This window comes from Lasioglossum baleicum, chromosome 13, assembly GCF_051020765.1.
Source record: "Lasioglossum baleicum chromosome 13, iyLasBale1, whole genome shotgun sequence".
In the NCBI taxonomy this organism is placed as follows: domain Eukaryota; kingdom Metazoa; phylum Arthropoda; class Insecta; order Hymenoptera; family Halictidae; genus Lasioglossum; species Lasioglossum baleicum.
In genome coordinates this window covers 1657555-1672342 of record NC_134941.1, presented here as the reverse complement: position 1 = coordinate 1672342, position 14788 = coordinate 1657555, and the positions used below count along the sequence as shown (strand labels likewise).

General features: G+C 37.1%; 1 protein-coding gene across 12 annotated transcripts in view; it reads left to right on the top strand.

Annotated features, from left to right (window-relative positions):
- LOC143215469 (lachesin) overlaps nucleotides 1–14788 on the top strand; it is a 653313-nt gene that overhangs the window by 559195 nt on the left and 79330 nt on the right. For all 12 annotated transcript variants that reach the window (XM_076437612.1, XM_076437613.1, XM_076437611.1 and 9 more), the window contains one exon: nucleotides 5480–5699. In XM_076437612.1, the coding sequence (XP_076293727.1) occupies nucleotides 5480–5699 (220 nt within the window). The remainder of the gene's footprint in view (nucleotides 1–5479; nucleotides 5700–14788) is intronic.

Sequence of the window (14788 nt, the reverse complement as noted above, 5' to 3'; positions counted from 1 at the left end):
GCGGGATTCAGCCACCGACAACTTGTATCTGTCAGCGCCACGAAACAATTGTCAACGTAAACCGGACACTGCTCGTCCTGTTACATTTTATCCCTGTTTTGTTGCGTTATCTCTATTTTGTCCGATGACATACGATCTGGCAACTGTCTACGAGCTATTCTCTTCATTTACCATTTCCAACATTTCTGCTTCTGTTCCACCAATTTAAACAACCCTTCAGTCAGATCAGGCGTTTGCTTAGGGTAACTGTACCGATTACTGCGGTTTCATGCTTCGATCGTATTTTATTTGAATGCTACTCCTAATTTATCATAAAATAATAACATCTGTAAGTATTTTATGGAGGAATGATGTGTTCTGAATACAGAAAAATTGGTGGCACTAAAAACCAAATACAACATAAGAAAATAATAAAAAATAAAATCGATAACATTTTCTACGTATTACTGCGCGCGAAGAAGAGCCATGTACTAATTACTGCGAGCGGATTAATTTAAATAAATCCTGAGTACAGATGAATAATATCTGAATTGAGACATATGAATAAAACGTTTATTAATTTTAACACCGTAGTATTTAATACCGCATAAATAACTAAATACATTCTTTTAACAAATATTTGAGTAATATTTACTATTATCTTTAGTTTGATGCTATTTTAAATTATGAGCATTGTGAGAAGTTTACAACATTTTACAATTGCATTTACAATGTAACCTGCTTTGTCATTCTCAATTCGGCTCTTGCTTTTTATTTCTTAAAATCTCCATTCATTTTTAGTTTCTTCGGTTTTCAGTTCCATATACATTGTATAGATCTCTCCGTGCACTTCACTTTACTTTGTTTTTTATTATTGTTACTGCTTTTTTCATTACTTTTCATTACCTAACTGTTCATTACCTAATATAATACCGAATATAGGTACCTAACAGAAAACGTTAGGCTGAAGTGAAGCTACTTTCTCATCGTAGTTGTGAATTCACACCGGAGTATTAGGAACATTCCTAGTGATTTTTGTGCCGCAGTAATGAGCTCTCCCTTCACTTTAATGTACGCAACGATGAGGGGACAATTTCTTTATTAAAAAGGCAAGAGAAGTTTCTTTTTATATTTTTATTGTATCGAAGTAGGTATCTAAATAATAATCAAACTTTACCCTCTTAAATAGTTGCTGAACAATACTGCACACAACTAAATGTATTTTCCAAAAAATTAGCTTGGATCTTAAAACGAATTAATCAACTCTCTCTTGACTCTCTAATAAAAATCACAACTGTAAGACGGAATACATGTATAACAGACGTTTGCTTATCAGATGTTTCACGCTAGCGATTATTTCTTTGCATCGTTGCATGAGAAAGACATATTATAATGAAGATAGAAAATTTTAGAATAACTGTTATTTTTGGTCCCTGGTGCAAGGAGTTACAGTAATTTTTCGATCGGAGTCTCCACACCCGGGTGTTGGACGGACTTGGGTAGAGTACGGAGGCTATATTTTTATGACTGCGTCTACCGCGCCGAGACTTCAAACGACGAGCCGAACATAGAGAAGGACAGAATGAAATAGGATCGCGTGTCGCCGTCGCCGGCACAGTTTAAAGGCCCGTGCGTCATCACAATGAAACACCAAGACCTCAGCTTTCTTATTTTCTATGATATCATTATGCAACTTTCACCAACATATTCGTGGCATTTCCCTGATTAAAATGATACCAAACACGATATAATTTGGCCAATATTTAGTGGTTTAATCGACGATGAAATTTTCGAACGCAACAAAGAAGAGCGTATTGGAAAGAAAGAGACGCGAACAGTACCCGCCGCCGGTTCGCATCTCTTTCTTTCCAATACGCTCTTCTTCGTTGCGTTCGAAACTTTTACCGTCGATTAAACCACTAAATAACGTTGAAATTATATCGTGTTTGGTATCATTTTAATCAGAGAAACGCCAGGAATAAGCTAGTAAAAGTCCCATAAACCGATCATTAAAATTAAGAAGTTTGAGAACTCGATTCACTCGAGTCAATGTGTGGTGTTCACACCGATATACCCGAGCCGAGATCAATCATCGCCGCTCTACGCCGCGGAGCAGCGTTGGCCGGCAGTGGAGTGAGTAGGCACTGGACTCCGATCGGAGACACCCCCCAAGACTCCGATCGAAGAATTACTGTAATAAGTAATTTTAAAACTGTCCGATTATTCAAACCACCCGAGTCCCAATTAGTTCGGATAATCGACTACTGTAACTATGTGATAATACAGCTTCATATTTACTTCTTAGATTTTTTGTACATTAAATCCTTTACGGTCCAGCGTGAAAAGTAGAGAAAGTAATCGATCAGAATCAGTTACCATCACGTACATCATTGATAACCGTCCATACACATCGACCCCTATTCGCCAGATAATAGTAGGTTAGATATCTGTGTTGAAGATATACGATATCGTGTACACTTAATGGGAATACCGGGAACACTATCCAATTCCAGTTACGTGGATAAACTGCGGATTTCAGAGTTCCGCTTATCCCATGCCGATCGATCACTTAATTCACCGTCAATTCACCTATAACGGGCAAACAGACAACATTCATGTATGCGCTGTGCATGTCTTATTATCATTGCATACAAAATCCCTCAAAAACTGGAAATGGCACCTACAACTTTCTCTAATATTTTACAGACCATCAGCACTAATATCTACATAGCAGATCTTTCCCAAAGTAATTTTGTAAAATTGCCTGGGAACGTTTCGTTCTCTGCCTATATTAGTAATATAAATATTATACACTTAAGGGGCATATTCTCGATCAAGCATGTAGCGCAACAATTATTCTGCAGCATCATGATGTTACGCAAATCCAAATTGTATTTATGTTGACACATAATTTGAGCAATCGTTCAGTTTTTCTCTCTGTAGTGATGAGACTCGTCTGACAATATTTGTGCAACACTGCCATTCACGGTACACATCGTTGCCCGTTTGTTGTGCACAAAATATCAGAAAATTCCGATTTTACACAAAAGGTTGCGCAATTACTATCATTCACGATCAATCATGTTGCGCAATAGGCATTGTTGCGCAACATGATTCATCGTGAATATGATCGTGAATATGTTAGACGAATACCTAAAATATACATATTCTACTATGCATTTTTCTTATTAATGCATAAAATCCGGAATCCACTAAATACATTTTTTGTTAATTTCCTTTAATTTAATCGAATATATCATAAATTCTTGTTGCGCATGTGTTTCCGCACAAATAACTTTTCCATTACCTTTTTTAAGTTATAAACGTCTTCCAACAAGTTCAAGTAATAAAACTCAACTTGTGTAAGCAGATTACATAAATGTTGTCATTCTGATCCTCTCTGTATCGGGAAAAAATACCGGGACATCGTTATTTCATATTTGTCTGAACGTTACAGCAGAACATCGTTATTGCTTTCGTGTTTTTCATACTTGTACTACACGTAAAACGCGATGGCATCGTTTAGCGAGGGAATTTCGAAAAACCCTTGCTATACTCGATTTTCAAAACTTATATAAAGAATTTTTCAGAACAACAGAATTAAAATAGCACACTGTTATTACGTCAGTATCGTTGAAAACTTTCCGAAACGAATATCTACTGAACAAGACAAATTACAGAGAGAGAGAGAGAGAGAGAGAGAGAGAGAGAGAGAGAAAGAAAGATAAGGATATTTGAAACTAACCGGTAGATGCTATTATAAAGCCAGGAATCCACCGGAAAGCTAGACTAACAATAAGCTATTCTATGCTATTTCAACATAGTTTGTGTTATTCTATGCTATGCTAAGAAGTACAGGATATTCCTACCGAAGCTGCGCTGTGTTATACTAGACGTATGAAAATTACGTCAACTATCCATTACCGCGTCAGTTAGAAAAACGATGTTGAAAGAAAATGTGGAGCTACAGTGACACCATTAATATTCGGGCCATCCCCCATCCTTGCATTATCGAGAAATGAAATGGCGCACCCCGCACCCTTGCAATCCTGGAGAAGAGTCTATCCCTTAAACTAAAAGTAGCTATGCAAAAAATTAAAATCTTTTTTCTCATCTACAACATTTTTGGGGATAAAGACTGGGGAAATCACTGTAACTGTACGGAAAATCACATGGAAGGTTTTGGATCCAAGCTACAATCATCAATAATATTGTTAGAATCGTGTTCAGGAAAGTGAGAACTTCGCAATAAACAAAGCCTCCTTTTAGAAATATATTCCACTCAACGAAAAGTTGTAGAGGCAAATGGAAGGAACAAAATTTTTAACTTTGGGTCTTTGTTTGGACTAATTAGGAGGTAAACATATAAAAGTCCCCACTCCTAGGAGGTGAGCCGAATGCAGGGGGGCACGTAGAAGGTCCCCTTTTTCGGTTTTCCGCTTATATCTCGGAAACTATGTGTCCTAGCGCTAAGACTATTCGATGCAAAATTAAAGCTGACAAAATGTGCCACAAGATTGATTTGATTCAGTTTTTCGCTATCTCGCATAGTTTCCGAGGTATAATAGTTTCCAAGTTGTTGCTTCAATTTCAATTTCACCTTCACATTTTCAGTTTCCACTTCTATTTTCCAGTTTCCACATCAATTTTTCAAATTCCGCTTCACTTTCAACTTCACTTTTTCAATTTTCACTTCCATTTTTCAGTTTCAACATCAATTTCTCAATTTCAACTTCAATTCCAACGTCAATTTTTCAATTTCAACTTCAATTTCAACTTCAAGCTTTCAATTTCCACTTTAATTTTTGAGTTTCAACATCAATTTTTCAATTTCAACTTCAATTTGTCAATTTCAACTTCAAATGCACGTAGAAGGTCCCCCTTTTCGGTTTTAAGATTGAAGAGTGATAATCTCGCATAGTTTCCGAGATATCCGCGCTCAAAATTCACTAATTGTGCTGAAGAGTTAGCTAGTCAAAGGCAAAAAGCATGAGGCAAAAATTTCTTTTTCACAATTAGTGAACTTTGAGCGTGGATATCTCGGAAACTATGCGAGATAGCGAAAAACTGAATAGAATCAATCTTTATGGCACGTTTTGTCAGCTTTAATTTTGTATAGAATGGTCTTATCGCTAGGGCACATAGTTTCCGAGATATAAGCGGAAAACCGAAAAAAGGGACCTTCTACGTGCCTCCCTGTACACTGCTCACCTCCTAGGAGAAGGGACTTTTAGTATGTTTACCTCCTAACTAGTCCAAACAACGTCCCAAAATTTAAAATTGTGTTCCTTCCATTTCCCTCTACACCCCCCTTACGAGCATTCATTGACTGGACTAATAGCAGGAGCTCGGGAAATGAAATAACGATTTGTGAATACTAATTTGAACAGACATGCAGCTTAAGTGTTCATTCATTGGACAGAACACGCGAATAGTTTTACGGTGAAACTAATTTCAAGTTGCTTGACAAATGAGAGTAATATAATCCATTCGTTGACAGGTGTCCTGGGTACGTAGACAGGATAATGGAGAGAAGGTAAACCTGCTGACGGTGGGACCAAACACCTATATAGGAGATCCAAGGTATACAGTGAAGTTCCAGTATCCAGATAACTGGCGCCTAGAAATTAAACCAGTGAACAGTAGCGACGAAGGCCAGTACGAGTGCCAAGTCAGCACCCATCCGCCTAAACATATTCATGTGAATCTCCACATCAACGGTGAGTACAGTATCTCGGTTACAACTTACTTTTATGTAGGTGCCCATATCGTAAAGGTTAATCCTTTGGGACCGGAAGTTAAAGCATTCTCGTGAAGAGTGATTTAGTCTTGATGTTGGACACTGAGAGTCCAACGTCAATTTGACGACTTTCTTGACGTTTACCCAAGACCAACCGCAGCAATTGTCTAAATATTTGCGTGATTATTTGTTTTCTATTGATGTAATTTGAATCTCAAGGAAGAGATTATTTTGCAGAACTGTACAGACGTTTCAATAAATATTATGATACTTCATATAATATTATACAAATTATAAACAATCGTATGGCAATTTAACGATGTACCCTTTTCTTAAATCTTCAACTCACAGTCATTCAGAAACGAGTAGGTCAGTTTACACATCTCCATCTCTGCGGATTTTTATGCATTTATGAAGAAGCTAGAAGAAATATAAAACAGTGAAAAATTAGAAAAGTCTAAAAATAGTGTTATGTTGGTTTCAGGTGTGAAAAACTATTAGGGGATGAAATAAATTGTTATCTAACTCCTGCTGCTCACAATCGCTGCTGAACATTTTTATTTTGCATAAAGATCCGCAGTCTACTAATCGCAATTCGCAAAGAAAAATATCTCCCCTGAACGGAATTGTTTTTACCCGTTACTTTTTCCAAGAAAGAACTATGCGAAACGACTTATGCGAAAGCGCAACAGAACGTTAACTTTTCCAAGTAACATCTTATATTTTCATTAAAGCGTAAAGGTTTCTCAAGGTACAGAAATAATGTCGTTAACTTCAAATTTAATGTTTGCCCGGCAAGAGTAGATATTGTTTGAGCTACAGTTTAAATTTATTGCCCATTTATCTCTCTCGTTCAAAAATTTATTAAAACTACTTTTGAAGATTCTGCTGCTTATCCGCAGAAAGTTTGTCCCCACTTATATGCATTCGACGAATACCTTGATGTGCCTTAAACTTTGCTAACGAATTGTGAGACTCACTTTAAAATTATGATATCTTTTTAATTTTTCGTGGAACTTTCAAGCTTCCATGTATACCACTCATCTTGACGTTAGCGTTCCATTACCTCCGCATTGAAAAAACAAATAGTACGTCAGAATATTATAGTGTTATACATATAAGTGATTATTTACATACATACCTACCTAACAGAAATAATCAGATAAATTATTGGTGAAGTAATCAAAGAGTGAAATATTTAAGTATTTAGTTTTATTTGTAGTTTTAAGCATTTTTGCAAAGTGATACGATTGTATTAGTATAGAATAGAGTATTAGTATAGATTACTATACTATAGAATACATATATATATAGAGTTTATTTACATAAATATCTAACAGAAATAATCAGATAAATTATTGATGAAGTAATCAAAGAGTGAAATATTTAAGTATTTATTTTATTTGTAGTTTTAAGTATTTTTGCAAAGTGGTAGGATTGTATTCGCAGCGAATTAATGACATAAAACTAAAGGAACGATTTATTAATGAAAAGTAAACATTCTATTTCGACTAGAAATTCTGTAACGCTCGAATTACACACGTTCCATCTACCAATCAATGACTGGAAACTTCGATACTTTGACGATTGTGCTTGTGGTTTCAAACCTGGCTATCTAACAACGCGACGGACTGCGGGAGCATGAGCAGCGTGGGAAAACAGTGCCCTTTCGTTAATTTCGGTTGCTACAACACAAATGGTGCATAAATGCTTTTCCAACACCATATTCCTGTGTTAAGTTCGTTGTACTCACGTGTTGATGTAAAAAACAGCTTTACCACCAATTTTCTTTGTTACAAACAATTTTGCGACAAATTTCTTTTACAAACGTCCACCGATCCAGAGGTGTAGATTCACCCCCAGAACGGATGACCATTACTTTTTATACACCCTGTATTCCTATTTGACGTCCCTTAATTTTCATAAAAATTACTCTACTTGTCTGTCTTTATCACGTTAGTCTGTGTGAATTTTTTCCTTCTTCTGTATTTTTCGCTTCACGTGCGCATACTTTCCAACCACTCTTTTCTCCTGTCGACTTCGTTAACAATGTTTGCGAGGCTGCTTACAGACCCATTAATATGACATGATTTATATTCGTTCGCGTATTAACAACAGTTGCCGTAGGCGATACTCCTCCAGGTATTCGAGATACGAGGAAATTACTCGGTCAAGTCTTTGTTCCCTTTTTGCTACCTAGTACGCGCGCGCACTTCTCGATAAAATACGTGACGCGAGTCCAGGGTAAAAACGGGGTGAAATGTTTCCTTAAATGATAGCATGATGCAGGGCAAATTGAGGAGGAACAAACGGTCGTTCCATAACAGAATTACCTAGGATTTAGGGGAGAAGAATGGAAACGTTCAGACTGAACGAAGCGAGTTCCAAGAAATTTAAGTATTCGCTAGAGACCACTGCAGAGAGTCTCTAGATTTTTACGGTAAATATGCTTTGAAAATGTGAGCGCACAAAATGCTATTTAGATAGCGCATTTAATGTGAGGATTTATTCAACATTTAGAATTGCTTACATTGCGTATGCACGTGATATTAGATGCATTGAGAAATACAAAGAGGTAATTTGTGTTAGAAGTTATTAATAGACTGCGGATCTTTATGTATTTATGAAGAAATTGATTGATAAAAACAGTAATAGATTAGAAAAATTTCAGAACACTGTAACGTTGTTTTTAAGGTAACAAAATCATCAAGGGATGAAGTCAATTTTTATTTTCTTCCTGCTTCCCACAATCAATGCAGAATATTTTTATTTTGCATAAAGATCTGCTGTTTAGTACTAATAAAATATAAACTTGCACAATTGTATGTTAATTTGAATACATGACAAATTAAATATTTCTTATACAGTTATTTACACAATTGCTTGTTAAAATCCCGTAGCCGGAACAATGGGAATGAGTCGCAACTGCTTAGAGAAGATTAGTATTCTCGGGATAAGGTGTTATTACTGTAATATAGAAGCAAATCGGGCATGATATCATGGAACATTTACCGTTCCATTTGAACTCGCATGCCGTTCCTCAAAATAGTACATACAGGTATACACTCTCCATGCAAAGCGTTCTGGTAATCGCGATACAACCCAAAACATTATGACTACTCGTGGAAATATAATCTGAAATATTTATTCATTTATTTATAATTACTTTAAATCGATTGCTTTATTTAGCAAGCACGGTATTGTTACATATAAATTAAGTCTATTCTAGTAGAAATTCAAATTCATTAATTACACTGTCCAACACACCAAATTTGTTCCACAACTACTGTTGGGTGGTTCTTATAGAGTTTTTTGCGCTGATTCCAAATCTGTTTTTAATTTTTTCCCTATAGGCACAGTTTTTGAGGAACATAACTTAGAAAAAAAACATATTTTTCAACTTTAAACAAATATTGCGATGTTATTATAAAAGATATTGAATTGTTCTTTGCATCAAAAGATTCTGTAGACTTTCCCGAATACAGTGATATCCAATATCAATACATTATGATTGTTTAAACATGTTTAAACAATCACTAAAGGCGGAGAGACACCACCTTTGCACCAATTTTTGACGATATTTTTCAATTTATCTCAAAAAATAAGGGCCCAGCGGAAAATCGAACTATACCACGCGATAGAGCTTTTATCTTGAGAAACCACCATTTCAAGTTTGCATGGTCGACGTTTTTTTCGAACCAGAAAGCAAAATATCTTCGCCCAACATGAGTTGCCGCCAGTGGCGCTCACCACTACAACGGGCGTTCGCTGCTCCGTATCCTGTGGAACGCCTGTTCCAGCTTATCGGGAAGTTGATTATAAGATCTGACGCATACAACATCATCAACGACAACTCGGCAAGCTAATGAGATACCATTCAAATTATACATAAACAATTTTTTTACTGTGTCAAGATTAAAGAAGATAGTTTAGGGGTCGCAATGTTAGTAATACATATATCTTATTCACTTTATACAATATCTAATGTTACTTCTCGTTATTAAACATGTTGCATATTCGATGTTCTTTCAAAACCACATGTTGCCGCTCAAACGAGACAAGCATTTCTTGATCTGGGATGAGAGATTCTACCAGACGCAGCCTACTCTCCTGGCATTACTGCCATGGATTTCCACCTTTTCCGGATCGTGCTGCATGGACTTTCGAATAGCTATCCGCTTCCGGAGTAGAGAAGAAGTGAAAAATTGAATAGATCGCTCCAATGTATCGCTTCAAAAGACGTGACATTTTATCGACGATGGATTGAATTTCTGCCCGAGAGACACCAAAAAGTGATAGATTTCAAAGGAAACTACTTTGATTGGAATTAGGTGTACTGTTCCTTTTGTGTATGGATGAACTTTTTAACAACAAGAGCTTCTGCATTTTTTACAAAAATGTGTGTAACATTTCGAGGAATTGCATGACAATGCAACTCGATATTTAATCATCGAATGGTCAAAATCAATAACGTAAGGGGATCCATCATGAAACTACAAATTTCAGATGTGCTATGGATACTTTTCTGAGGCAGTGTAGGCGATACTGATGGACTTTATATGCTGCAAACCAAATTTTAAAGCTATTTTTAAAAATAGAAGTTACATGGATACTATCATTGGCTTCTGCAGGTTGAGAATAAAGCTTTTCAAGCTATTTTTAAAAATGGACATCGTTGCACATTTTTCAAATTATTTTTGAAAATCGTTGTTGATACAAGACATGATACAAGACAACATTTATTAAAAACGGTTTATAACCGTTTATAGCCGAATTTTTTAATCCAAGCAATGAATTTTATTGAATAAGATATTCTCCCTCTTGTTCGATGATCCTTTGCCAAAAAAAATAAATAAATATCTGGGTTGTAACTAACAGCTTTCACAAACATATGATAGTTTCCCAGGACCCATAGTCAAGAAATTATGAAACATTGCACACAAGTAGAGTACGTTATGATCTAATAATTTCTTTTCGTACGACTTCTCGTATTAAAGGGGTGAAATGAGCCCTTGAAAAAAATGTGAAAATTTTCATTTTCGTGAAATATCACATGAACAACAAATGATATTAAAGAAAAGTTGAAACGAAAGTTGCATGGTATTATTGTATCCACCAAACTGTGTCAAAAATTGTTTTCAATGCGTTCCTTTCTCTTATTTCTGACCTTGGAAGCCCCCATTCTCCCCAAAAATTTACCTAAAAAAATTTAATACATACTAAGATATTAGCCCTCCTGAACCATTTAATTGAAAAAAACTGAAGTCGATATCTTCATTAGATTTCGAGAAAAACAGCTTGTAACACTTTATCTGGTACACCCTGTATAACAATAGTTCGCAATAACAGCGAATTCTAGGAAGTACTATCAAAGGCGCATTAAATATGTGACATTAATAAAATAATAATTGACGCAATAGCAACGCGACGGAAACACAGCTAAACTCGACGTCTTGAAAGGAAAATAAGGTACATCTATTCCTCCTTTAATCAAGCATGCAAACCCCTTGCCTCGATGCAAATTGAAGGAAACGTGAGAACCAGCGTTTGTTCTGAGAGCTCGGATCTTATCCCGATGACACTAAAGGAATCGTTTAAATCGGACAACGAAGAGAATAGGATAAAGAGTAAAGGCGCACCCAGTACGGGATCAGGGCTGGAAACAAAGGGAAACGGGAAAGAAGCACTCAGGTATTCAGCGTGAGCTGGAGGAAATTGGCTACGTTCCTAGTACCTTCGTGAACTACGATGACACGAGGAGTTCGCATCGGGAATCTGTCGAGGGATAGGACCGAAATGAAGTTACTAGGACAGAATCCAGACAGAGTGGAGAAGAGTTGATTTCGGTTTATTCGACATTATTTCGCCATGAACTTGATATCGATCAATCTTCAAGATTATAACCAGACAGCGGATCTTTATGTAAAATAAAAATTTTCTACCTGATTTCCAACAAACTGAAGTGAAATAGAAATTTCTTTTCTTTCTTAGCATGTTTAACAAGTTGAAGATAATACAGGGTGTCCCAAAATTCGTGAAAATCCCGAAAGGGGGTGGTTCCTGAGACCGTTTCAAGCGACATTTTCCCTTGCCAAAATGTTATCCGCGCCTTTGTTTAGGAGTTATTAACGAAAAACCACGGACCAATCAGAGAACAACCTAGACGCGAGTTGCCACAGTCGGCCAATAGACACTTGGCGCGCCGAGCCGACTGTGGCAACTCGCGTCTAGGTCGTTCTCTGATTGGTCCGTGGTTTTTCGTTAATAACTCCTAAACAAAGGCGCGGATAACATTTTGGCAAGGGAAAATGTCGCTTGAAACGGTCTCAGGAACCACCCCCTTCCGGGATTTTCACGAATTTTGGGACACCCTGTATAACAGTATGTTTAAATTCTTCTATATATAATGTTTTCACTGTTTTCAATTACACCTACTCGTTTTTGTCATAAATGTATAAAATTCGCTGTCTAATTATTACAAATCAAGTTGGATGCGTGTCTAAAGAATGATTTGTCTCTTACGTCCATACACTTGTTACGAGCCAAGGGCTGGCGGATAGACGTGGCCGAGGTTTGTTCGTATGAACAGGATTGTTGTGAACTAGCCGGTGCCTGTTTAATTACCGGGTGTCACAGGATAGGTTTTCGTGGACTAGCCGATGCCTGTTTCATCACCGGGTCGCCACTAGGTGAGGAAAAACAGAGGGTGTCGTGGACTAGCCGATGTCTGTTTCACCACCGGGTCGCCACTAGATGGAAGGTTGTGAACTAGGCGATGCCTGTTTCATCACCGGGTGTCACAGGATAGGTTTTCGTGGACTAGCCGATGCCTGTTTCATCACCGGGTCGCCACTAGGTTAGGAGAAAAGAGTAGTCGTGGACTAGCCGATGTCTGTTTCACCACTGGGTCGCCACTAGATGGAAGGTTGTGAACTAGCCGATGCCTGTTTCATCACCGGGTGTCACAGGATAGGTTTTCGTGGACTAGCCGATGTCTGTTTCACCACCGGGTCGCCACTAGATAGAGATAGGGTTGTCGTGGACTAGCCGATGTCTGTTTCACCACCGGGTCGCCACTAGATAGCGAAAGGGTTGTCGTGAACTAGCCGATGCCTGTTTCATCATCGGGTGTCACTAGGATTTCGGAAATAGGTAAGGTGTTAGGAAGTTCAGCTCTCGTAACTTTATGTAGAATTGTTGATAAACCTCGAGCGGTAAAGGTTTAACGATATGAGTGAAATGCTAGCTACTGGAGTTTAAAGGATGTAGAAAAGATATTGACGACTCTCAATTATCTAATATAAAGAGTACAATATATTCTTTAGATAGATGGAATACACTTGTAGTGTGTCGTATTATTCGCGGAAGCTAATTCCCGAGCTCTCGGTTTTCACGCACTGAGAAATGCGGGGGTAAATTAATTGACTTGACTTAAGAACCGCGTTCCGAAACTTCTTTCAAGTTAAAACGACCGAAAGGGAATCGGACCCAATCTCACTAGACGCGTACAGATTCGTGTTCAGTCTTTAACTAAGCCCCGTGGTGGCCAAGCTCGAGCCCTTTATATACCAGTCAAGTTGCTCTAAAAATGGTAGTGGGGATAACCGAAAATCTGGAGGATTGTATAAGTTTCCCAGATGTATGCACTTTCTCATAAGCGGAAAACTGTTTATTTGGGCATGCGAGCTGGACCTCCTGCATGAACACGTGGTTTCAAGAAGGGACCAAAAGTCACGTAGGCAAAGCCTCCGTACATAACACACTCTTCAATAAATCTGTCGACAACTACAAAATAAAATTATGGACAAGGAATGTAAATTTTGGTTTACTTTAGCTCGTATACAACGAACAATTCACAATACAAACCCCTTAAAAAATAATCGGACCGTGTCTCTCTCAATCAATTGAATCATTTTTAAACAGCGCCAGAACTTGTAGAAAGTCATCCACCCAGAGATTCAAACATCCTTACAATATTTTAAATATGTATTTATCACTAGACTGCGGATGTTTAGGCATTTTCCAATTCTTGTCGGCTTTGAAGAAAGTGGAATGAAATAAAATCATATTTTTAATGGAAATAGTCTTTGTAGATCCAAAACAAAGGAAAATTGTCTAGCCTTTTTTGAACATTTCCGTAAGCCATAAATGCATAAAGATTCGCGGTCTGTTTATCACTATTATAATCGAAATTACGATCGATATCATATCAATGGAGCAATGTTTTCCTGCCCATAACTATGAGCAACAGGAAAAAATTTTACAAAAAACGTATTTCACGGTTTCTTCTTTCTACAACGAAAGCTGAACAGTCATTGAACCTTGTCAAAAGGGAGCACTCGTCGCGAATGGTCAGTGGAGAATAAAATACCATTGCCAGTAAGCCGCGCGGGACCAATGATTTCGACGTACATCAAAGCGAACAGCGAAGAGCACTCGTCGGTCGAACCAACCTTTTCATCGTTAATGTTTTCACAGAATACGCGGATAAGAGGACAAAATCGGTTTTCTAATATGGATAAAAGCGATGTCACGCGTAGACGTTTCCTAACTCACAATTGTTGGATTAAGTTCACTGTTAGTTCCAAATGGTTTTTCAAATGTTGAGAACATGCATCTGATCCGGAGCATCCTCGCCACACTATACTACATCAAACGTCTGTGTGATCCTTAACCATCTTTTTGGTGAGCAAATTTTGTACCAATTGCTAAAAAAAAATCAGATCGTTTGGTCCGATTTTAAACAAGTTATACTGTTTTAAAGGGCGTACCAATGCTTACAGGACTGACTGTATTCTATTACAAATTCTCTGCTTTAATTAATTTTAATATATAGGAAATAGATATCAATACCAACAATAAGTAAAACAACGACTGAATAATAACAATGAATACACTGCGGAACGAAAAGATTGCACACTTTGAAATTAATATAATTTCTGTTTATTAAACATTACAAATTCAATTTTTTTACACACATGTTTTCAGTGTGCCTTTCTTAACATATATTAACAACAAATTTTTGAACAAAATGATAGCACACTTAACGTAAAACTTGAAATATGACAC